The 23969-nt window shown below is 58.5% G+C and overlaps 1 protein-coding gene across 1 annotated transcript; it reads left to right on the plus strand.

The window, feature by feature from the left end:
* The first annotated feature begins 422 nt into the window (after nucleotides 1–422).
* On the plus strand, nucleotides 423–18896 carry GDF6 (growth differentiation factor 6). Its single transcript, XM_072734281.1, has 2 exons — nucleotides 423–905; nucleotides 15819–18896. Exons 1-2 carry the CDS (start codon nucleotides 500–502, stop codon nucleotides 16721–16723), a joined length of 1311 nt encoding a protein of 436 aa, XP_072590382.1. The 5' UTR covers nucleotides 423–499; the 3' UTR covers nucleotides 16724–18896.
* Nucleotides 18897–23969: the final 5073 nt, after the last annotated feature.

The following is a 23969-nucleotide window of genomic DNA, read 5'->3' on the forward strand; positions in this document are numbered from 1 at the left end:
GAGGTCCCACCCACAGCAGCGGGCCGCCGCCGCCAGGGCGCCCTCCGGGAGCTCCTCCGGGCCCGCGCGGGGGCCGGCGAGGCTCTGGGGCCCGCGGGGCGCCCCGGGCGGGGGGAGCCGGGCTTCGGACAGGGCCGGGGCTCCGGCGCCGCAGATGCCCCCCGCGCTCCGGGCCCGCCGAGCGCGCGCCCTCCCGCAGCCCCGAGCGCGTCCCCACCGCACCCGCGCGCCGCGGCCCCGGCCCCGACACCTCCGGGCCGCCCCGCCGGCCTCTCCTCCCGCCCTCCGCTCCCTCCCCTCCCCGCCCTCCCCTCCCCTCCCCTCCCGGCGAGGGGCGGGAGGGGGCGTGGCGGGGCCGCAGTTGGTGTGGCTGGGACCCGGCTCCCTGCACTCGGAGTCCGCGCGGGGAGCCGGGCCCGGCCGCTGTCCAGCCGCCCCGCGCCCCCCGCGCCCGCGCCCCGCGTCCCCCGCGCCCGCGCCCGAGCCGCCGCCTCTCGCCATGGATGCGCCCCGGGTGCTGCTGTCGGCCGTGTTCCTCGTCGGCTTCCTGTGGGATCTGCCCGGCTTCCAGCAGGCTTCCATCCCCTCGTCCTCGCCGTCCGCGCAGCCGGCCGCCGCCAAGGGGACGCGGAGCCGCAGGGACGGGAGGGCGCCGCGGGACCGGGCGCCGCGGGAGCCCCTGGAGCGGGAGCCCCTGGAGCGGGAGCCCCTGGAGCCGGAGCCCCTGGAGCGGGAGCCGCCGGAGCCCCAGCCCCCCGGCGGGGCCGCGCGCGCGGTGCCGCACGACTACATGCTGTCCGTCTACAGGACCTACTCCATCGCCGAGAAGCTGGGCATCAACGCCAGCCTCTTCCAGTCCTCTGGGGCGGCCAACACCATCACCAGCTTCGTGGACAGGGGCCGGGGTAAGTGCCGAGGGAGGCGCCCCACGCCCGGCCCGAGCTCCGCGGCCCCCGGCGGGAGGCTGCACCGGCGGACCCCTTCTCCCCGACACCTCCCCTTCCTTCCCTTAAATTGTTTTTCTCAAGCCCAGTACGTTTCTGAATGTGGCTGCAGAGTTGTTTCCAGTTTGCAAGCCTCCCTTCCTCGCTTCCTTCTTTCCCTCCTTCCCTCCTCCTTCCTTCCCTCCTTCCCTCCTTCTTTTCCTTCCTTCCTTCCTTCCTTCCTTCCTTCCTTCCTTCCTTCCTTCCTTCCTTCCTTCCTTCCCTCCTTCTCTTGTCTTTTGCAGAAAGCAGCGTGGTGGCCTCTAGTCCGGTGGCCGGTGGAGGAAGCGTGGAGGGGGCGGGGGGGCGGGTGGAAGGCAAATGACTGGGTCCGCAGCGGGGCCGCGGGGGGACTGACGGCACCCGGCCGGGGGTCTCGGGTCGTGCCTCGGGTCCGAGGCCTGAGCTTCGGCGGCGGGGCGGGGGCGCGGGGGGCACGGGTGAGCCCGGAAAGCCGCGAGCCCCCATCGGCCCGGGGAAAGCGGCGGATGCAGCTCCCGCGGGGGGAGGAATGAGTCCGCGAAGCGCGCGTGGCGGCGCCCGGCCCAGCCGGCTGCACGGGCGCTGAGCCCGGGGCTGCGCTGATGTGGGGATCGGCAGCCGGCGGGAGCCCCGCGCGCTCGGCGGTCCTTGCTCGGAGGCGGCGGCCCGGTAGTTTAAGCTCTGCTAAGGCAGCGGCAGCAAGGGCACAGGGGCAGGGGCAGGGGCAGGGGCAGGGGCAGGGGCAGGGGCATGGGCAGGAGCAGGGCAAGGGCATGGGCAGGAGCAGGAGCAGGAGCAGGAACAGGGCAGGAGCAGGGGCAGGGCAGGGGCAGGGCAGGGGCAGGGCATGGGCAGGAGCAGGGCAGGGGCAGGGGCATGGGCAGGGGCAGGGGCAGGAGCAGGAACAGGGCAGGAGCAGGGGCAGGAGTAGGGGCAGGAGTAGGGGCAGGAGCAGGGGCAGGAGCAGGGGCAGGGGCAGGAGCAGGGGCAGGGGCAGGAGTAGGGGCAGGGGCAGGAGTAGGGGCAGGGCAGGGGCAGGAGCAGGAGCAAGGGGCAGGGCAACTACAGGTAGCAGCTTGTCGGTACTTAGCCCATGGGTGCGAGGATATGCTCCACCTTTCCCTGCCGGGCATCGCTCGTCTCTCCTCTCCGAGCTTCTCCCGGGGCCCTGCCCCTGGTCCCCTCCCAGGGCGTGGGGCGCGTGGGTGGGTGCCCGCGGAAACGCCCGCGCCCGCTCCTGCCACCCGCGTTGGGCCGCGTGCTGAGCGCCTTGGTCAGGACCTCGGGCGCCCTGGTTCCCAGAAACCGAGGAGGGATCCACAGGCACCAGGAGCTCGGCCCCTCAAGGTGGGAGACAATTCGGAGAAAGGAAACCGAGAGGGGAGGGAGGAAGGGGAAGGACAGGGAAAGAGGAGGAAGGGGACGCGAAGGAAGCAAGGAGGAGGTGGAGCGCTGGAGGCAGCTGCGCAGCATCCCGGCCGGACTGAGCGGGGCGGCTGCGACCCTCCGCGCCCTGGCTTCCAGGTCCGGGAAAGCGGGGTCGCAGGGGGGCGGCTGCCCAGGCTGCTCCTGCCCACGCGGGGGTCAGCGAGGTTCACGAGCTGCTGAAAGGTGCGGGCGGCAAATCAACGCCTGCTATTTTATGGCGGGTTTAGGGCTACACAAGTCACCTTGGCAGGCAGCGCGGCGGGTGCGGGCCCGGCCCCCGCGCATCCCGCCCGCGCTCTCCCCGTCGGTGCCCCGCTTCGCGCGTCTCCGTCCGCCCCAGTCGCGCCCCCCAGTTAGGGACGGCCCTTCGCGCCCGTGGTGGGGACCCGGGAGGCTCAGGGAGGGTCGCCGCCGGGCCTCTCCCGGGGGCAGGCGGCCGCAGGTGCCTCCTCCCCACCCGCGGGCTTGGCTCGGGACCTGGGGAGCCTGCGGGCCGCTCCCGGGCGTCTGCGGAAGCCCGGGGCTCGCAGGCCGGCCTGGGGGGCTCGGGGCGCTGCAGGGAGGACGGGGCCGAGGTCTGCGGGCTGCCGCACCGGGGGTCCACCGGGCCCGCAGCTGGGAGGGCGCCTGGGCGCTGCCGGGTTCCCAAGGCCGTTGGTGGACGGGGAGGCCGCGCGGCTCGGGGTGAAGGAGCGCAGCCCAGGGCGGGAGGGGGCGCGGAGGGGCTGTAGCGGGCCGCAGCGCCAGCCTGATGAAGGGAAAGCCTCACTTTCCCTCTCACTGATTTTGATTTGATGTGTCACCGGCGGTGACCTCGGGCTGGACCTTCCGGGGCTTGCTTAGCATCGGGCCCCTGATTGGAGTGTTTCAACTCAGCGATCTAATTGAGGGTTCATGTCATAACACATCAAACGGTGTCTAGTCTCCCGTGATGGAGGGGACCCGCCAGCCGCATCCCCAGCTCCCGGAGAGGACTTCCGCGCCTCTCACGTGGGGACTCTGGGCCGCCGAACCCTCCTCTCCTCCTCCCCTCCCCATCCCTCCCTTCCTCCTCTCCATCCCTCCCTTCCCCCTCTCCATCCCTCCCCTCCTCCTCCCCATCCCTCCCCTCCCCCTCTCCACCCTCCCCTCCCCCTCTCCATCCCTCCCCTCCTCCTCCCCATCCCTCCCCTCCCCCTCTCCACCCTCCCCTCCCCCTCTCCATCCCTCCCTTCCTCCTCTCCATCCCTCCCCTCCCCTCTCCATCCCGCCCCCTCTCCATCCCTCCCCCTCTCCATCCCTCCTCCATTCCTCCCCTCCCCCTCCCCACCCGGTGGATGGCGGGGGAGGCGGGAGCCGGGGCCCGCCCACCGCTGGGCCGGGCCGGGGGACTTGGCGCCTCGCCTCGGGATGTTTAAATCGCCGTCGAGGGCGGCGGGCTGGGCCTGGCGGAGCAGGGGACCCTCAGGGGGAGGAGTCCCCAAGTCCTGGAGCTCCTGACTCGCGCACAGTATTTGTAAATAGCCTTCCTCACCCGGGAGCCCCTGAACCTCAAAAGTTAGCCCTCAGGCTGGCGATTAAGAGTGGGTGAACTGGGATAAAAATCCATCCAAATGAACCGGGGGAGCACTTTGGGTCTTTAAAGAGAGCCGGTTCCACCCTTGCCACCTTCTCCCCCTAACACACACCCAATAAGGAGACCTTATTGCTAGGTTTCTTTCTTTTTTTTTTTTTTTAAATGTTCCTCCTTTCAATTTGCTCCCCAAACATCTAGAGGTGATAATCAACAAATACTGAGCACTTACCGCGTACCAAGTATTGTGCTAAAATCTGTTACCTGAATTATTTCATTTAATTCTGACAACAACCCGTCGGGAAAGTGCTTATAATCACTGTTTTTACAGGTGAATTAAGGAAGACAAAGAGGTTAAGCGAGTGGCATAAGGTCACCCAGAGGAATGAAGCAGGTAGCCAATTCTAGATCCCCCATGCTTAACTGTGGCACTATGTGGATAGGGTAAGGGGTGAGGAGGTTTCTAAAGGATCATGGCAGGAAGCCGGAGTCAAAAAAAAAAAAAAATGGGCAAAGTTACCACTCAGTCTAATATTCTTCTGTGATTTCTTAAGCCTGAGCTTGGAGTTGGAGCGGAACTTGGGATGTGAGAGTGTGAATCAGTGCTGGGCTTTTGTTTCCTCTTTGTACTCTCTGTCAAGGCACAAGCCATGCTACCCCTCATCTTCAAAAAGTCCTCCTTATCGGGTTTTCAGCACGACTTTGGATCCACAAAGATGGAAAGTGTGTGAGTGTGTGTGTGTGTGTGTGTGTGTGTGTGTGTTGGTGCTGTTATAAGATCAGAGTGGATCAGGTTGGCTATAAAGAAATTACAGTTAGCACATGATAGTACCATTAAAAGCCACTAGTCCTGGAGCCCTAGGGCCCCCACCCTGGGGCCTGGGAAAGGCAGATAATTGGAACTTCTCTGAACTGAACAAGGCTGGGGGGAGGGGGGGAAGAGAAGAGAGAGACAAACTTCAGATTTTCCGTTTATGTACTGAGAAGTGCCACTTAATTCCAGCGAGAGGGAAAAAACCCTCACCCTTGGTTTTGGAGGAAACCAAGATGGGTCCAGCAATACTGCGGTGAGTTCGGTATCCAGATGATTTGGAAATAACAAGATTCCTACAAAAATTCTTTTTTTTCCTGGTTATTGATGTCGTTACAATAGCCTTCTCAGAAAGGAGGCAGTCAGGAACAGATAAAAACCAAGAAAACGAGATCGGGACATCCTTGAGGAACTCATTTCTACACCGTAGAAATGAATCGCTGGAAAGTTTTGCCGCTGATTGTCCGCTTCTTGGTTTACCTTCTGGGCGGTGATTATCCAGGGGCCGGGCAGGACCTTGTGGGGATAGCCGGGCTGCAGGGAGGGCATTCGAAGGGCTGCAGAGTTTCCTCGCCATCGAAGGTCGGCTGGTACAGCACATTTGTGCAAAACAGCGAGTTTCTGGGTGGACCTGGGCCGCAGAGTGGCATAATCGGCGCAGCAGCGCTTTTGCCCTGACCCTGTTGTCGTTGGCAAACGGAAAATGAAATATAAGCAGGGAAGTATTTTAATGGGGACGGAGGGAATTCACAACTGTTAATTATTTGGTGACCTTGTATTCGATTTGTTTGAGTCCCTTATAAAAACACTAATGCAGACCAGACGGCCAAGTGAGGAAGCCGGCAGAAGGTTCCAATCTAGGCTTTATTTCCCCGGAAAGAGGGAGCAGCCTTGGAAGAGGATTGCGTGTGAGGGCGCGCCCGCGTGAGCTCCGGCGTGGGGTCTGCAGCGCTGTCCGGGTTCAGGATCTTCCGCAGGGCGGACTGGAAGGGCCTGGAAAAAGGCCTGGGGTGAGGGAAGGAAGCCTGAAAGCTTGTTCTTCTCTGCTGGTTGGAATGATTAAAACATTCTAGAGGCCGCAAACCACAGAGGCCTTGGCCGTTGGCTTGCTGTGAAGTATCAGTCGCTGTCACCGCGTCCCCAAGGCCCAGGGGCTGCCCTGAGAGACCCTTCCCAGGGCCGCCTGAGCAAGCAGGCTGAGCACCTAGTGCCTCGTGCAGCCAGAGTGCAGGGGGCCAGCAGTCAGGGCGAGCTTCCTCTGCAGGGGCGGCTGCTCGCAGGACGACTCCGAAGGTTTCCCCGCGCGGGGGGCGCGGGGGGCGCGGGGGGCGCGGGGCGCGCTTGGGCTCCGGGAGTTTGCGCGGTGGAGCTGCTGGTGGGGGAGGGGATCGAAGCGCGCTCAAACAGCCTGGTCCTTTCTCCACATTAAAAAAAAAACAACCCCAAACCCCTAAGCCCGAGTCCCCTCTTGCGCACAACCGACGAAGACAGGCAACCTGCGAGTTTGCGCGCCCCGGGACCGCGGGGACCCCGTGCGCACCCCGCGCGCCGCAGGAGGCGCCTAAGGCTCCCCGCGCCCTCGGGGTCCCCGCGTCCTGGGAGCGGGAGCGTTGCCTGGGGCGGCGGGGGGCAGGAGAAGGGGGAGGCCGATGTGGGAGAGCGAGGACCAGACCGAGGGTAGTGGAGGCCCGGGCGCCCTTCCACAGGGGGGCGGGGGAGGGGGAGGGGGCGGGGGCGGTACCGAGAGGCGGTGGTTCCGTCCGCCGTCGGGTGTGGGACAGCCCGGGCCGCCGTGCGCTCTGGACCCGGGACGCGCCCGGTTCGCGGGAACGGGGGCCTCCGCGTCCTTTCGTTGCCCGGCACCGGCCCCTCCCCGCAGGCCCCTCCCCGCCCTCCCCCTGCCTCTCTTAAAGCCCGGGCTGTTTATTTTTAAGCTCAATGGCGGTTAAGTGGTGTCTTCTGTTTACAGGAGTTAAATAGGTCGTCGTCGGCCTAATGGGTTCCAGGGTTGCCGCTCGGTGCCTTCCAGGACAGTCCATTAGCGCTGCTGGGGGCCCGGGTCCGGGGCGCGCGGCCGGCGGGGGGGGGGCGGGGCGCGGGGGCGGTGGGGGGGCTAAGTTAGGGAGCCCGCGGGGGCGGGGACGGGGGGGCGTGCGGGAGGGGCGCGGGGGGGGGTGTGACTAACTTAGGGAGCAGGCTGGGGCGGGGGCGTGCGGGAGGGGCGCGGGGGCCTAACTTAGGGAGCAGGCTGGGGCGGGGGCGGGGGGGCGTGCGGGAGGGGAGCGGGGGGTGCTAACTTAGGAAGCCTGCTGGGGCTGGGGCTGGGGCGAGGGCGAGGGCGGGGGCGGGGTCGCGCGGGGTCGGAACCCAGGGCCCGTGGACGGAGGGTCGGCAGCGCCACCGCGGCTGTCCCTTCTCTGCGGCGTCCGCCCCGAGGGCAGCCCGGGGTGAGCGGGGCCCAGGCCCCACCGACCCTTCCTCAAAGCTGAACCCCGCGCCCCTGCTGAACCCCGCCGAACCCCGTGCTCCCGCAGGACCCCCGGGCACTGAAGCCCTCTCCTGAGCGCCTGTCCCCGCTGCAGCCCGAGAACCGGGCGGGGCGGAGGCACCACTTAAGACGGGAACCCTTTCTGCTTTTGAGCCCCAAGTCCTCTGGCCACAGGCCCCGTCGTGCCCCGCCCCCCGCCCGCAGGTTCTCCGCTGCCCTTCACCCCCCGGCAGCCCTCACCTGTGGGCCCGGTGGGCTCCCAGCGACGCCCCGGCCAGGCCAGCGGTGCAGCGAGGGCCCGTGCGCACCCCTGGCCTGGGCCCTGCGCGCAGTGACCTTCGAAGGACATGGGGCGGACAGGCTGAGGCGGGGGGCGGGGGGGGGGGGGCTGTGCGGCATCGCTGCGGGCTTCCGCAGGGATCCTCTCATCCGCAAGGATGTCAAATTAAGATCTGGAAGCCCAGGGGGAGACTGCCCTGAAGAGACCCGGTGTGCTGCTCTTGATCGAAGGCTCCTGATCTGCTCTCGGGGTTGGCGCCTCTTGGACCCCACTTTACAAAGGGATCCATTTCATTGTAGAGAAACACCAGAGTCTCCTGGGAGTCCTGTTGGGGTGGAGGTGCCCAGGGCCCAGGGGACCTCGAGGGCAGGCCACGCTCTCCTGCCAGACCGGGCCTCACACTGCTGAGGCTCAGGCCGTGCAGGGCTTCCAAAAGTGAGTTCAGGCAGGTGGCATCTGGGGTTCACCTTCCCACCCCTCCCACCCTCCTTCGTTTGCCTCTGGCTGGGCCAGAGCTTGGTGGTGTGCAAACGCTGGGATTTCTCTGTGGGATCCGGGCCAGCCACCAGCACATGGAGACATCCACCAGGCTCCGAAGAGAGACCACAAACACCTCCCCAGATTCTGTGGAGGATCCGCTCGGGCCTCTCTGACCCTTGAAAGGCAGAAGGAAGCTGAGCAATGCAGGGTGCGGCATTGGAGAGAGCACGGGGAAGCCGGGAGCTCTAGAGAGACACTGGACAGGGGAGCGTGTGGCAAGGACGCACAGCCAGCAGCTGCACACTGGGCCGCCTCAGGCGACTTGCTCTGGGTCTGGGCGCTGCACTCAGCCTGAGGGGCCCATCTCCTTGCCCAATATACCTGGCCCTTTGCCAGGTGAAGAACGTCACCCCCACCCCAGACTGGCTCTATGGACAGACTGTGCCCCCAAGAGGGCTCCACGGTGGGAGGTGCAGAGTAGGGCAAGGAAACTAACCCCCAGGCCTCTCAGGGCTGCCTCTGCCCAGCCAGGGAGCCAAATGGATTAGTATATGGGCTAGCGCTGGCCTCGAGCCCGCGGAAGAGAGAACCTGCCAGGAGGGACCTATCCTTGACGAGGTTCTGGCTACAGGCTGGTGTTCATGTGGGAGCGGTGAGAGACCTCAGTGGTGGATGACATATGACATAGGGGCACTGGAAAGGATCAGTGGGACGGTGGGGAGCCCACAACCCCCTGGGCCTCGCCCTTCCCTGGATCCCAGATGAACAGGAACTGGGAGTCCTTGCTCCTTTCTTTAACCCTTCAGCCAACACCTTTCCTTTGCTGGCTTTTGGAGACCCTCCAGGAATAACTGGACTGCATCTCCTCAGAGAAGGCCAAGAGGAGAACAGGTGCATCCTCTGCCTCCTTGGATGTGGGGGGTTACAGTAACGTCGCTGCACTCATCAGGTGCCTCTGTGTGCCAGGCGCAACGGCCCAGGGTGCCTGGACTCCCACCTTTCCAGTGACTCTGCAACGTGGGGGACGGTTCTCCCGTTTTACAGATGAGGCATGTGAGGCTGGGAGGGGTGATGTGACCGAGAGTTTCCGGGGTCACCCAGCCAGTGAGCCGCAGGTCGGAATTCAGATCCACGTCTCTTAGACTCTAGATTCCTGTGCTAATTCCACGTTGTCAACAGTAACCAATATTTTCACAGGTCTTCAGACAAACATCTTTCCTACTCTGCCTCTCACTTGCTACCCCTCCCCCAGTGACTCTGAGCTGGTGTGATCCTCATTTTGTAGATGGGAGAATTGTTTCCCTGTAGGTTCTCTTTCAAAATTGTGAGCATCCCTTCAGTTCGGCTGTCTGGGAAGTGATTTGCCTCTAGGAGACCAGACACTGACTCCCTGCCCCACGCATGGGCTGCGCAGAAGACAGGAGCCTTCTCTGGCTTTTCACCAGAGCTCAGGGCCTAGGCCGGCCAGGGTGGTGGCACAGGTGCTGGGGCCAGACCGCCACGCCTGCCTCTGAGCATCTTGGGCCAGTCGCTATCTAGCAACCTGTATTTTGAGTTTTCTCGTCCACAACGGGAGCATAGCAGTGATATCTTTTTCTTTTCTATACTTAGTTTTGAGGTTTAAATGAGTTATGGGAGTTTAGATCATGCGCAGCAAATGGCACTCGCTGCACCAGTGTCTGCCAGTACGGTTTTTATTCTGGCTGGTGAAGCCAGAGCTCCCTGGAGACGGGGAGTCGTGTGGCTTGCCTCCTGGATCCGCCCCGCAGAGGATGCTTAGTGAGCGCAGCAGCCTGCAGCGGATGGCAGCAGAGGCTGGCCTCAGGACAAGAACACGGGATGCTCAGGTTATCACTGTGTCTCCGGAGAGAGTAATTGTTGGGGAGCCAATTACTCAAAGCCCTTCACCCCAGGAGAGAGGGTTGGTGGCTTCTTTTTACGTGTCCTGAACACCTGACTCTATTTCCAGCCTCGGGGCGGTGCTGAAGCTCAGTGACTCCAAATCGAGCCATGAAACCCCTGCGTTGAGGTCTTCTTCCTTCTAGTAAGGGGGAATAAAAGATCCTGGGGGAACCCGATTGGCCTGGAGTTGATGGCATTGGTGATGAATGTGTGTCGCGTGTCAGAGCCTTGGAAGAGGGCGTGACCGCAGGGGGGTGGGTGGAACTAAACCCTTCAGATCAGGTCCTTGGCTAGTCCCAGACGGTGGAAGGTGAAGGTAGCTCGCAGAGCCCCAGGTGCCCCAGCTGTAAACCGGTGTGACGGTGGAAGGTGCCGATTCAGGGACCGGCCCATCAAAGCCCCCCCCCCCCCCCCCCCGGGGGCCTGGCACTCAGGTGCGCTCAGGTGCACCCAGGTGCACCCAGGTGTGTCCAGGTGCGCTCAGGTGCACCCAAAAGCGGCCAGTGGGGCTGTGGGCTCAAAAATGGGGGTGAGGTGGGGGGTGTAACTGCAGAGACGTCTGGGCTTTTCTTTGCACAGGTGGGTGACAGTCCGGTGGCTCCTGTCCCCACCCTGAGGGAAGTGGGTAAGCCCACCAGGGTCTTGGCCCTCTGAGCCGCCCTGGCCATGGGATCGCCTTCAGAGGACGCAGGGCGGGGGTGGGCGTCACCAAGAATCCAGAGGATGGGACCCCGAAGTGCAGGGACGAGCTCTCTGGGGGAGGGGGCTCCGCGGGGACACCTCCTGGCGGCGAGTGACAGAAAATCCCGCCAGGGCTCTTAAGAGGGACCTCAAGCAGCGCACAGATCTGGGGGGAAAATGCAGGGCGGGCCCTTCTTGCCCCAAACCAAATTGTTGGTGGGTTTTCAGAAACCCTCCACGGGGTGGCCCAGAGGAGTTGGTCCCAGAGCCCTGGGGGCCCTGGAGGCCGCACATCTCCCACCACAGCTGCGCGTCCCTGGCTGCGGTGCCCTCCTGGGGCTCAGGTTCTGGGGTGTTGGGGCCTGGGGTCTGGTGCGCTGAGCATCCTTCCCTTTCCCACCTGCTGTTTGAGTCTTAGCTTCCTCCAGCCAGGGCTGAGGCTGCCCCCGCACTGCGGACTGTGCCTTTCTAGGACAGTTTTCTCATTTAAAAAGGGTGTTATGGTCCCTGCCTTGCAGGTAGTTCTTCTGTGTCCTCATTTGTTTCCTTTTAAAGTTGTTTATGGAATTCCCCACTGGACGTGTGTGTTTGAGGTGTCCTCACCTCAGCGTTTGACCGGCTTGCCCTTAATTCAAAAAAGGCTGACCTATTTATTATGGAGACTTTCCTTCAAATACGCGGATGGTTTGTTCCTTCCTTGGTCTCTTCTCCCCTTCCTCCCTCCAAGGCCACCTGGGAAAATGGGTAAGCGCAAGTCCAGTGATTGTAACTGGAAAGGTTTGTGTGTCTCAGACCCACAAACACTGAGTTCGCCAGGCTTGAGCCAAGGTCTGTGCAAATTAAAAGCAAAATATAAAGCTCCCATGATTTATTACTGATTGATTTCGATTTAAAGGCCTAAAGCTTAGGATGCACTTCTGAGTTGTAAAAAAGTGCCACAAACAGAATGAAAGGTGCTTGTTTCTGGTGAGGGGGATGGGAGAGAGCGTCATTTGATGATCTCAGCCTTCACTTAGGCAGGCCTTCACGGGAGAGGAGGCTTGTGGGAGGGCGTGTGAAGGGCTGGCTTCCTACCCACAGGCGGCAGGGCCGCTGCAGCAGGGCCGGGCTCCGAGATGCCAGTCTGCAGCCCCAGTGTCTTCAGGGTCACAGGGGATGGCGGTGTGTGCACTCCCTGGGTCGGATGCCTCCTCTGGGCTATTTCTGTGATGCATGGCTCCAGAGCAGGTCCGGGCAGGTGGGGAATGTGGTCTGTAGGAGAGCTGCACAGAGTAGCCACCTTCTTGGACCCTCTGTTAAGGGGTTAGAGGTTCTGGAGACCCAGCGAGAGGACATGTGGCTGAAAGAGTAAAAAAAAAAGAAAATGTGAGTGTGGCTGTTGAGGTGGGGGAGCAAAAAGGAGCTAGACTTGGCTCTGGTGAGTACCACCTTAGACCCTGCCCTGGGTGCTGTGCTTTGGAGGACCCGGTTTTGCTCCACCCCCAGTGGTGCCCATCCACAGGGTGGGGAATCTGAAGAGCCAAGGGGACCTGCTCATCTACAGGAGTGGTTCTTAAAGTGGGATCCCAGACCAGCAGAATCAACCTGACCTGGGAACTGAAGACAAATGCAAATTCTAGCCTCCACAACAACCCCTGGGGCTTGAGAGAATTTCCATTTCTAACAAGTATGATGCTGGTGGTGCAGACTTAGGAACCCCTACAGGTTTAGTGGCCCAGAGAGCCCCTGCTCTACTGAGGTACCCACACCATAGAGCTCTTGCCCCCATAGCCCAGAGCCCCCTTCCAGGGCCCGGGCAGCTGCTTCATTGGGTCTGTCCTCCTGGGAGTGTGTCCACACCACTGACACATGCCTAGGAAGCTTGGCCCTGTGAGCAGGGGTGTCCACAGTCATGCGGGTGAAGCCATTCAAACTGTGGATTGGAGCTGGTGCAGGAAGAGAAGGGAGCAGGTTACGGTCTGAGTCCTCCCTTGAGCCCCGCAAAGATAGAGCTGGTGCTCTCGCTAGAAAGAGCGGCAGAAAGCCCAGGGCTGCCAGAGCAGTAGAGCCCCCTCCTTATGGACGCTTTCCTCTGTTTTGACCGTTCTTGAGGACTGGAGAAATGTGACTCAGCGGTGGAGACTAGCTGTCATTAGCCCACACTTAGAGAGAGCGAGAGAGAGAAAAGATTTCTCTCCATGTCTCATGAGAGAGAAATAAATCATTAGCCTCTATATCTCCCATCTACACTATCCAGCCAGTGACCAAGTGTCTCAAGAGTCATGTAAGCAGAGGTGGCAGGGATGTCCCTAGGGAGTCCATGTCTCATTCCCAGCAAGCCCTGCAAATACAGTTTGGACGGGACCCCCCCCACCCCTTATGCCCCAGCCATTCCCCGTTGGTTGCTCCCGAGCTCTGGTGCCCGTGCTCTAATGGAGAGACAAGGGGGCAGCGGGGCTCAGGGGCTAAATGCTCCCACTCTGGAGTTAAGTGGCCTTGAGTTTGGATCTCGGCTCTACCACTTATTAGCTGCCAGACGTTGGTCATTAACTTAGTTTCTGCAAACCTTGGCTCTCCCACCTGTAAAATGGGAGCCACAGGAGTATGTGTCTTGCAGGACTGGTCTGTGCTTGTGGATAAAGTCAGGATGAAAGAGATGTCAGCCCTCACGATGTGTAGCTGGTGCAGCGAATGCCTTCGGTTTGTCCCTCTCATCACATCCTCAGTTTGGAGAGAGAGAAATATGAGAGGCAAGAAAGCAAAGCCTCAGGCACTAGGTCCAGAGATCTGGGTGGTGGCTGAGGGTTGTCAGACGCAGGTTTCTTTAAAGGAGGAGAAGAAAGTGTGCTGAGTTCCCACTGATTTTAATGTGACCCTGGTCGGTTTGAAGGTCTTGGCTTCCATAAATCAACCGCCTCCAGCAGCTTTTCCCTCTTCACCTCTCTAACCCTTCCCACAGCTCCATCTCAGGTTGGGACATGTGCCTTAGAAGGAGGTAGCCGGCCCTGCCATGGGCCCAGACTGGGGTCTGGGTGTGGCTGAGGCTCCAGGTCCCATGCCCTGGGGCTGCATCTGGATGGGCAGGGAGGGTCCGACCCCGGGACCCAGTGACACTTTTACTATTGAAATCGAACCAAACTTTACTAGCTTCTGGGGAAAGCTTGGGGGGCTTTGGGGATTTTTGTATTTGCTGGGTTGTAAATATTTTATGAGAAGGCAGCCCAGGAAAATCTGCTTAGCTTTCCGCCTTGCATATTGAAGTGGGGTTGGCTTCATGCACAAATGTGTCAAAAAAGAAGTCAAGTTTCGCCTTGGTCCCAAAGAATTCCTCTTGGATTTTAAAAGCCTGTTATTTTATTTCCCTGCAACACCTCCCCCATCACGTGCCCTAAATTTCTTTTTTCTTATTTGTGACTGAAAAACTCATCTTTAAGATTAGTTCCAAAGCAAAAAGATTTCAAGTTGGGTGAGGGGGTGGAGAGGGGAAGGTCACTGTGTGTGTGTGTGTGTGTGTGTGTGTGTGTTTGGTTGAGGTTTTCTCCTAACTGATGTGTTCCTCATAGGCTGCAGGATCTTCTCAATGGATGGATGCCTGGTGTGTGTGTGTTCATTTGCTGCCCCCCCCCCCCCCAACTTCTAAAAGCTTCATTGCTCTTTTGTTGTTAAAATGGTTGGTGACTTTGAAAAAGCAAGCTAGGGAGCCTTCACACAGCAGATCTTCATTCTGTCCTCCCTGTGCTGGGCTTAAATCCTTCAGCAGAGCGTCTAATGGGCGGACACTTGGGACACCCCAGAGTGGTGGTCTAGGGGAGGGCTGCATCTTCAAATCCTCTCCGACCTTAAAAACCAAGAGCACAACAACAAAACTAGCGAAAACCCAGTGCCTGGGCTCTGTCCTCAGATATTTCTGCAAGTGGCTAAGGCCAGCCCTGGCCCGAATAGATGGTTTTAAGGGGTCCCCAGAGTGAGAATAGCTTAGGGAGCAGCAGGTACTGCAGGTCTGGCGCAGCTGGACCCCCGCCCTGGACGCGACAGGGCCGAGGCCACTCGGAGGGGAGCCCCTCCGCTGGGGCCGTGCTGGTGGCCCAGGGAGGCTACTTGAGGTCAGGGTGGTCGCAGAGGGCCCCCCGGAGGAGGTGACATCCCGACCGGGACGCGCGTGTGAGCGGAGCCCGCAGCCAAGGGCGGTCGGGGAAGCGCGGCCCGGGCTCAGGGCCACAAAGGGCACATTAGCAGCGACGCGGGCTCCTGGGGGAAGACCCGGGAGGCCGCACCCCTGCCCAGGCAGCCTCCAACTTCCACCCGGGAGCCCCGCCGCGGGGGAGGGGGCCGCGGGGTGCCCCCAGTTGCGCACGTCTGGGCGGGGGAGGGGGCGCTCGGAGGGGGCCACCCGCCCTCTCCCGTCCCCTCGCTCCCCGGGGCGGCCTCAGTGCAACCTCCAGCAGGACCCGCCCCTCCTCCTCCCCCTGCTTCAGGCAGCCTCGATGCACTCCCCAGCAGGACCTGCCCCCCACCCTTGCTCCTTCCCCCCCTGCTCCAGGGTAGCCTCGAATTACCCCCAGCAGGACCCTGGGGAGGCCCATCCCCGCTCCCTCCCCGCTCCCTCCCCGCTCCCTCCCCGCTCCCTCCTCCACTCCCTCCTCCCCTGCTCCAGGGCAGCCTTGATGCACCCCCAGGAGAAGCCCCGTCCTGCTCCCCCCACCCCCGCCCCCCTGCTCCTGGGGCAGCCTCCATGCACCCGCAGCAGGACCCCCCTAGCCCCCCCCCCCCCGCCGCCCTCTGCTCCCCGGGGCGGTCGCAATGCAGGACTCCCCCCCCCCCCCCCCCCCCCCGCAGCCTCGGTGCACTGCCCCCACTGCTCCGGGAGGCCTCCATGCACCCCCAGCAGGACCCCCCCCCCCGCCCCCTCGCTCCTCTGGCCATCTCAGTGCACCTTCCCCCAGGACTCCCGCCTGCACCCCGCCCCCCCCCCCCCCCCCCCCCGCTCTTGGGGCTGTCTCGATTTACCCTCCAGCAGGACCTCGCCCCCCCCGCCCCTCCCGGACTCCCCGCCCCTCCCCCCGCGGTCTCGGTGCACCCCCGTCACCGACCCCCCCCACGGCCTCGGTGCACCCCGTCGCCGCCCCCCCCCGCCCCCGGGGCGGCCTCGGTGCACCCCCCTGCTCCCGGGGCGGCCTCGGTGCACCGCCCCCCCCCCGCGGCCGCGCGTCCCCGCGGGGCGAGGCTGACTGTGGCCCTTGTGTCTCCGGCAGACGCCGCCGCGCGCGCCCCGCTGCGGAGGCAGGAGTACGTGTTCGACGTGTCGGCGCTGCCGGAGCGCGAGGAGCTGCTGGGCGCCGAGCTGAGGCTGTTCCGCCGCGCGCCGCCCCCGCCCCGGGACCCGCCGCGGCCGCTGCGCCTGCAGCTGTCGCCCTGCCTGTCGCCGCGGCTGCTGGGCGCGCGGACCCTGTCCCCGCAGGGGCCGCCGCGGGCCGGCTGGGAGGTGTTCGACGTGCGGCCCGGCCTGCGCCCGCCGCCGCGGGGCCCGCTGTGCCTGGAGCTGCGCGCCGCCTGGGCCGGGGCCGGGGCCGGGGCGCGGGGGCCGCGGCCGGGGTCGCCGCCCGACCTGCGGAGCCTGGGCTTCGGCCGGGGGGCGCGGCGGCCGCAGGAGCGCGCGCTGCTCGTCGTGTTCTCGCGCTCGCGGCGCCGCAGCCTGCTGGCCGAGGCGCGGGGGCGGCCGGGCGGGGGGCGCGCGCCACCCCCGGGGGCCCCGCTGGCCGCGCCCTGGCCGCCCCCGCCCGGCCGCCGGCGGCGCACGGCCCTCGCCAGCCGCCACGGCAAGCGGCACGGCAAGAAGTCGCGGCTGCGCTGTGGCAAGAAGCCCCTGCACGTGAACTTCAAGGAGCTGGGCTGGGACGACTGGATCATCGCGCCGCTGGAGTACGAGGCCTTCCACTGCGAGGGCGTGTGCGACTTCCCGCTGCGCTCGCACCTGGAGCCCACCAACCACGCCATCATCCAGACGCTCATGAACTCCATGGACCCCGGCTCCACGCCGCCCAGCTGCTGCGTGCCCACCAGGCTCACCCCCATCAGCATCCTGTACATCGACGCGGGCAACAACGTGGTCTACAAGCAGTACGAGGACATGGTGGTGGAGTCCTGCGGCTGCAGGTAGCGGCGACGCCCGGGCGCAGCGTGGGGAGCGGACGCACCGACGGACGGACGGACGCACGGACGCGCGGACGCGCGGCGGGGGGGGGGGGCAGGCCCAGCGCGCCCCCCTCGGGGCCCTCCCACCTGCCCGCCCAGAGGGAGATGCGGACTTTCACACCTTGCCCGGCCACGCTGGAAGAAAAGGAGCCCGAGGAGGATTGCCTTAGGGTTTTTTTCCCTCCCCCTTATTGCTGTGGCCTTGGATTTTCTTGTGCACCTCGCTCGCAGGTTTTGATAGGAGGTGCGGGGCAGAGAGACGCCTACCTGGCTCTCCACCGCCCCCACGGACTGGAGAATGTGTAGCTCAAGAAGAGAAACAGTGTGGGATGAAGGATCACCCCCCTCCACCCCTACCTCCACCAGCACCCCCTCCACCTCCACCTCCACCAGCACGCCCTGGTGTGATTGCTTCCTGCCCCAGTGAAGAAGGTGGGGGGTCTTCTCCGGCCCTCACAGGGCCTGTGCCTTGCGAGCTCCCAAACCCTGAGTATCCACCTAGAGGAACTGCCCCAGCCCTAGGGAACCAGGGAAGGCCCTGCCCGTAGGGGACCTTGCTCGGCAGATCCCGGCCTCTCCCACTGCGGGAGGGCGGGGATGGCAGCCCACATCTCACTCAAGGAGGCTCAGGTCGCCGCCTTTACTGTTGCTCTTTCTGGTAGGGGAAAGGGGAACTGGTATGGATGGAATGACAAGAATGAGTCCAAATGGAACCCCCTGAAGGATAATGAGAAACCACAAGGCCTGCCTCCGATGGGCTGACACTGAGGGGTGTTAACCAGGCTGGAGGTAACCCAGGAAAAGCCCTTTTGCAGTGTCTGTTTCTAATTGATTTCTTTGAACAGAACTTGCCAAAATTCAGACATCCCCTTTTAAGGGGAAGGTGATCTTCCAGCTAAACAAAAAGCGAGCAGGGCTGGGAAGCTGTGTAACTAAGGTAAGAGGTGCAGAGGAGGGGAATCGAGCCAGGAAGCAGAGGGTGAAGTCAGGAGGGAAGATGCTGGGCCCCTCAGAGGGAAGGACGGATGGATGGACAGACGGGGGAGACAGGGCAGGCCAGAAGCAGGGAAGAGAAGGATGAAAGGGGACTCAGCTCCCTGTGGCCAGAGATTTCTTTAGAATCTGTGTTCCCTCCTCTCTCTCGAACATTCCTGAAAGATTACCAGCCAGCAATAGCCCAGGGCTCCCCCAAAAGAATTGTTTCAGATTGTAATTACCAGTTAGGCAATGTTTTTAAAATTTAGTAATGAGAAACTGTGAAAAGAGCAAAGTGTTACATTGAGCTTGGGGTGGGGGACGGGGGAGGGACAGTGAGGAAGGAGGCAGGGGTGGAATTATTCATCTTTCAGAAGGAAGCTGGAGAGAGCAGCGCCAGGCCATCTAGATACCCATTCCCAGGCTGTCAGACACAGGACCTTTCCCCAGCCTGCAACAGTATTATTTTGCAGACATTGCCCGTAAGCAGGCCCTTTGCAGAGTTAGTTTCCTTCTCATCTTTGACCATGAAATGGTTTAAACAAGGGAACCAACCATTAAAAAAATACAAAACTCTTTGTTTTTCCTAAGTGGTTTTGCTCTCTCTCAATCTAAACCTGTTGCTGGTTTGGTTCAGAGAACTATAAACTGTCCAAGAAAGGGTGAGAATGATAAGAAATGCTAATATAAAATGCTAAGTGAAAAAGAAAAAAAAAAGACTTGGCCAGGAGAAATAATTTAAAATGCACATTTGCTTTGGATGCACTGTTGTTCTGTTAAGGCTGTATATATTTGTTTATTTAAGGTGACTGAAAGTGCAAAGAGGAAGTGGACAGCATGCAATTCATCTTAATGTACAAACGTTATATGCACTCAAATGTTATAATTTCTAATATTTTTAAAGTTTATATTCGAGTTGTACAAAGTTAAGCATTAATCAGATATTTCATTCTTTCATAATGTTATCATTTTCTTAAATATTATTACAAAATTTTAAGTCTGTCTAATGGAGAGTTTTTTTTTTTAAACTGTCTACCTCACTATAATACAAGTATTTACAACACTAAAGTTACCAGAGGTCGATTTTATATTCAAACATTTTTTTTTTTATAATACACTTTTCCTGGATGATACTCAATCTAATGCTGTATTATTAAACTCATTTCCCCCCTTAACAACTCGGCCTGGTTTATGTGGATCTGTTTAGGAAAATCCTTTTCTCGAGGAATTACTGTCTATGGTGTTTTGGTCCAGTATGGGACCGGATGTCCACAAGGGCACTGATTACTTAGATGTGCATCACTTAGAGCATTGCACTTTTTCTTCCTAACTCTTCCACGAGTCTTCATGAAATTTTCACTCCCCGGAATAAAGCCAAATCCTTGTCAACCTGTAGAGCAGCGTTCATAAGCCTGTAACTCGTTCCAGCATATCGAGACCCCAAATAAGAGTTGGATTATTTCCGGGTGCCTTGGATGTTGAAGAGAAGCTGTCAGTCACTTGAGCCGACCGAGACGCCAGGCACTGCCGTCCACGTGGATGGCACGGCCCGCGGAAGAGAGGCGCTGTGTCTCTGACTGTGGGCTCCCGCAGATGAGGCTGCGCTCGCCATCCACGCCCGAGCCCTCCCGCGTGGCAGGTACCGGATGCACATGCATTATCTCATTTAAACTCCTCGGAAACTCCGCAAGACGGGGGCAGTATTTTATGCCCACTTCACAGGTGAGGAAACTGAGGTGTGGAGAGTTTAGGTAACCCGTGGCTGGTCGTGGCCAGGGCATGGCCCCTCGGCCTTTGACCTGGTTCTCCCAGACTCAAGAGCCCAAGGCCTTAGCCCTCTACAGTCTGCACCCTCGTCGCCCGCCTGCTCTCCGACTGGTGCCTAAATGCCCGCGTGGGGCATTGGCCGTGGCTCACGACCATGGGGGTCGCCCAGCTGTCCCGGGGCCACCAGCACTAACAGGGGTGGAGTGTGTGAAGTGCGTGCACCTGCTGGGATGTGGGAGCGACATGCACAGCTCAGGGCGTCCTCAGCATAGGCTTGGCCCCCGGAAACCCGTAGTCTAGGTCGCTGCTGGGCTTCTGTAGAGTCTCTACAGTTTTCTGGAACTGCCTGGGTGTGGTTTCTGGAACTGCCTGGGTGTGGTTTTGTGAAGTTTGGTTCTAGAAATAATGGTCAATAATGGTTGTAAGTGGCCTGTGTGGGACCGAGAAACATTTTCCCATGGAAACAATGTGGGTTTGAGTTTCCAGGTCACTTTGCATAAGTTTTATTTACCCAAATGGAACTTTTTAATAAAGCAATTTTGACTTCTGGGTCTTGGGAACAGATAATCACCTGGGAAAGAAAAAAGGAGGCTCCTGCTCTTTTTTTTCCTGGGTAGAGGCAGTTTTTGAAACCGTTGAGGATTCTTTGCATTTTTCCATCGCCCTGTCTATATCTCTCACCCAATTCCCCGACCTCCCAACTGCCCCAGGGACTCCCGGCCCTACACTGTAACATATGTCCCCACTCCAGAGATCTCCCTTCTCTGCATAAACATTTCCAGCCCCGAAGTTATTTTGCCCTCTTGCCTCCATCGGAAAGTTTACTCCTTCACTCAGGTGGTAGAAGCAGCACCATCTGATTGAATCACGTGAAGGTGTAAATATCTCCTCGCCCCCTAACCTTGGAGACATCTGCATTTAAAGAAAAGAATCTTGGTTAACTCAGATTTCTTGTGAGTGATGTGAAAGACGGTAGAGAAGAGTCTGAAAAGTTCGGGAAGTTGGATGTGAGCTAGGCACTAATGATACAGGGTGATTGGACACCCTTGCCGATGTGGACTTTCTGAGGTCCCCTGGGGTCTAGTTTGAAGAGACTGTCCCTAGCTCACTTGTTTTAAAAATCAATATCCCATGTATTAAAGCAAAACGTTAAATAACTTTGCTGCTTTTCCTGAAGCTCTTGAGTTTAATGGGTATAGGCCCCATAGAGAGTTTGTGGCCCTTGATTTTGCTCCTTGCTTGTGTTCTCAGCATCCAAACTGATGCCCGACCCACGGCACATGCTCAATAAATATGCGGAATGGATAAGTTTACGAATCCTATTTTGCTTGTTAATCTGATAATTTTAACAAGCGCTTTGAAGGGAGCCTTAGATTTATGTCTCTTCACCTCAGGTTGAATGGATCAACGTCCCTTAATTCCGGTTATAAACCTAGTTAACATACTTCCTTTGAATATTGTACACTGCTTTTATCAATTTAATATATTCAGTTTGCTTTTAAAGCCCTTCACATTTCTCTAACAGGAAAAACCTTCCTATGTACTTAAAGCACTCCCATTTAAAGCCAGTGAACTTCTTAAGATGATGACTTTTAATTTCTAGTAAGCATTTCAACACTGTTTATGTCATTCACTTATTCTTATTTTTTTAAAAGATTTTATTTATTTATTTGAGAGAGAGAGAGAGAGCATGAGCCAGGGTGGAGAGGGAGAAGCAGGCTCCCCACCGAGCCGGGAGCCCCATGCGGGGCTGGATCCCAGGACCCCGGGATCATGACCTGCGCAGAAGGCAGACTCTTGATGGACGGAGCCACCCGCATGCCCCTGTTTATGTCATTTAGCTTAACATCGGGAATCTAAAATTAATTACCGAATTACACATTTAAATTGATTTCCGAAGGCCAGCCTGTTAGGTACCTTAATAAACAGCAGCGTTTATTTTTTATTTTTATTTTTTAAAAATATTTTATTTATTTATTCATGATAGAGAGAGAGAGAGAGGCAGAGACCCAGGCAGAGGGAGAAGCAGGCTCCATGCAGGGAGCCCGACGTGGGACTCGATCCTGGGACTGGAGGATCGCGCCCTGGACCAAAGGAAGGCGCCTAACCGCTGAGCCACCCAGGGATCCCAACAGCAGCGTGTAAAGCTTGCAAATGTTTTACATACCAAATATATACCGGTTGTCTTGATGACTAAAAAAATACTATTTTTGAACTTAGCACAACAGTGCAAATGATTCAGATTCAATTTACTTCGTCTTTGTACTGTATCCCAAAATTTCCTTGGGTCAAAGACAGTAACCCACTGCTGAAAATTATAGTGTCACAAGCAGAATGGGGAGACGCCTTCGGCAGCCTGTGACTGCAAACCTACCCCCGGCTTCAGGGAGAAAGGAGATGCGTGCTCCCTGGGATGCTGACCGCATGCCAAGCCCCCAACTCTCACTGTGTTCACAACGTGAACCCCAACTCCTATATTTTATGAGTCAGGGTCTCTCTTGGTTTTGAGATAGGTTATTAACTATTTTTTCCTCCTGATTTTAGTGCATTGAATTCCACATTCCTCATTAAGATCATAGCTGCTTTCTTCACTGATTAACTGGATTTCATGTTTAATGGTCTTAGGACACACATTGGTTTTCACCTTTCGTTTTGAAATTACTTCACTAAAATAAAAAATAAATAAATAAAATATAATCAAATAAATCAAATAAAATCAAATCACTTCAGTGCCAGGGCACCCAGGCGGCTCAGTCAGTTAAGTGTGTAGCACTTGGTTTCAGCTCCGGTCATGACCTCAGGGTTGTGAGATCAAGCCCAGAGCTGGGCTCCAGGCTCAGCCTGGAGTCTGCTTGGGATTCTCTCTCTCCCTCTTCCTCTACCTCTCTCCCTGCTCATGCTCTCTCTCTAAAATAAAATAAAATTTTTTAAAAATAAAATTACTGCCACTTTACTGAACTTGTTATGCCCTTACAGAACTCTTCCACAACCTCCTCCAACTTTATTCTCAAGCCCTGGTAATCAGAATTCTGTATTTCCCCCCGTAATCTTCCCTGGTGGAAGAGCTCTGACTCTTCCGGACATTGAGATGCTGTCTGCTGGGAGCTGCATGGCCCTTGGTCCTGGTCTGGCTCCGTGGTCCCGGTCGTTATTAGACTGTGTCCATGGAAACACAGTGCCTATGCTTAGGAGGTCACAGGAGCATTATCATCGCGACTATGATCCCGGGAGGCAGTCTGTATGAAAACTCCAGGTAGCATTACTCTGCTTTACAGATGAGGCAGCTGAAGCTTAGGCAGTGTCAGCCACTCGCTGAGAGCGGCCCGCACACAGCCTGGCAGTGCCCGGAGCCCAGCCTCACCTTCTCCCTCTGGGGCAGGAGTAGCTCCTAGAAGCTGGCGCGGCTGCCAGGCGGTGTTCGAGGCTCCAGGAGACTCCCTGCGTTGGGCGAGAGGCAAAGGGACATCCAAAATCGAGTTCCAGGGCTGCTCTCTTTACCCAAACTCTGCATTTTTATAGCTGGTTCTTTTCCTTTCCAACTCACAAGTTCCCTGAAAGCTTAATCCATCTTTTCCCATAACTGTTGAGGAAGCGGGGAGATTAGGATTTAGCTCTGACGGGCAGGGAAACGCCGACAGCCAGGAGTTCTCTACCATCCGGGTAGTCACGATTACAGAGGATGCAGTGCCTCCCTTTCCAAGAAGCCCAAACTTCTTAGGAACAAATGTGTTTGATTTAAAGAGTTTAATAAATATTTGTTAGGTATTAGTGTCGTGTCTGGCGAAAGGCAGGCCTCACCACATGTGACCGAGAATGATCACGTGAGTAGAAAGTAGAACCTCTTTGTTTTTGAAAATTCATATTTCCAAGTGAATATTCTTTTACTTCTTTTTTTCTTAATTTTATTTATTTATTCATGAGAGACACACAGAGAGAGAGGCAGACACAGGCAGAGGGAGAAGCAGGCTCCCTGCAGGGAGCCCGATGTGGGACTCGATCCCAGGACCCAGGATCATGCCCTGGGCCGAAGGCAGGCGCCAAAACGCTGAGCCACCCAGGCATCCCTATACTTTTACTTGTATGGGGAGACCTTAATCACGATGATTCAGTAGCAGGAATGTGATACTAGTTAGTATACTGTTTTTGTTTTTTTTTAAACTTCAAAACATCTAGGAATCCAATAGTATGTGTCCAGGGAATTTTAAAACAAGTTTAACAGGATTATTTACTCTTGACCTAGGGCAATGACCAAATGGGATTACATCTGTGATTCGATTTGGCCCTCCGCAACTCCAGGTTTGGTTGCCCTACTGGAGCAGAGACAACCTGTGTCTTTGTCCGGAAGACCTGAGGATTTTCTTGTGAATGCCAGCTGACTTACACCAACCAGTTGTGCCCTAAACTTTTCTTTTTTTAAAAAAATTCTTTTTTCTTTAAAGATTTATTTATTTATTTATTTATTTATTTAT

This window comes from Vulpes vulpes, chromosome 13, assembly GCF_048418805.1.
Source record: "Vulpes vulpes isolate BD-2025 chromosome 13, VulVul3, whole genome shotgun sequence".
In the NCBI taxonomy this organism is placed as follows: Eukaryota; Metazoa; Chordata; class Mammalia; order Carnivora; family Canidae; genus Vulpes; species Vulpes vulpes.

What these genes read in the sequence shown, in the direction of transcription:
- GDF6 (XM_072734281.1), top strand. Translation starts at nt 500, where the DNA reads ATGGATGCGCCCCGGGTGCTGCTGTCGGCCGTGTTCCTCGTCGGCTTC. An exon ending in CTTCGTGGACAGGGGCCGGG is followed by an intron (nt 906 to 15,818) that starts GTAAGTGCCGAG and finishes TGTCTCCGGCAG; the next exon opens with ACGCCGCCGCGCGCGCCCCG.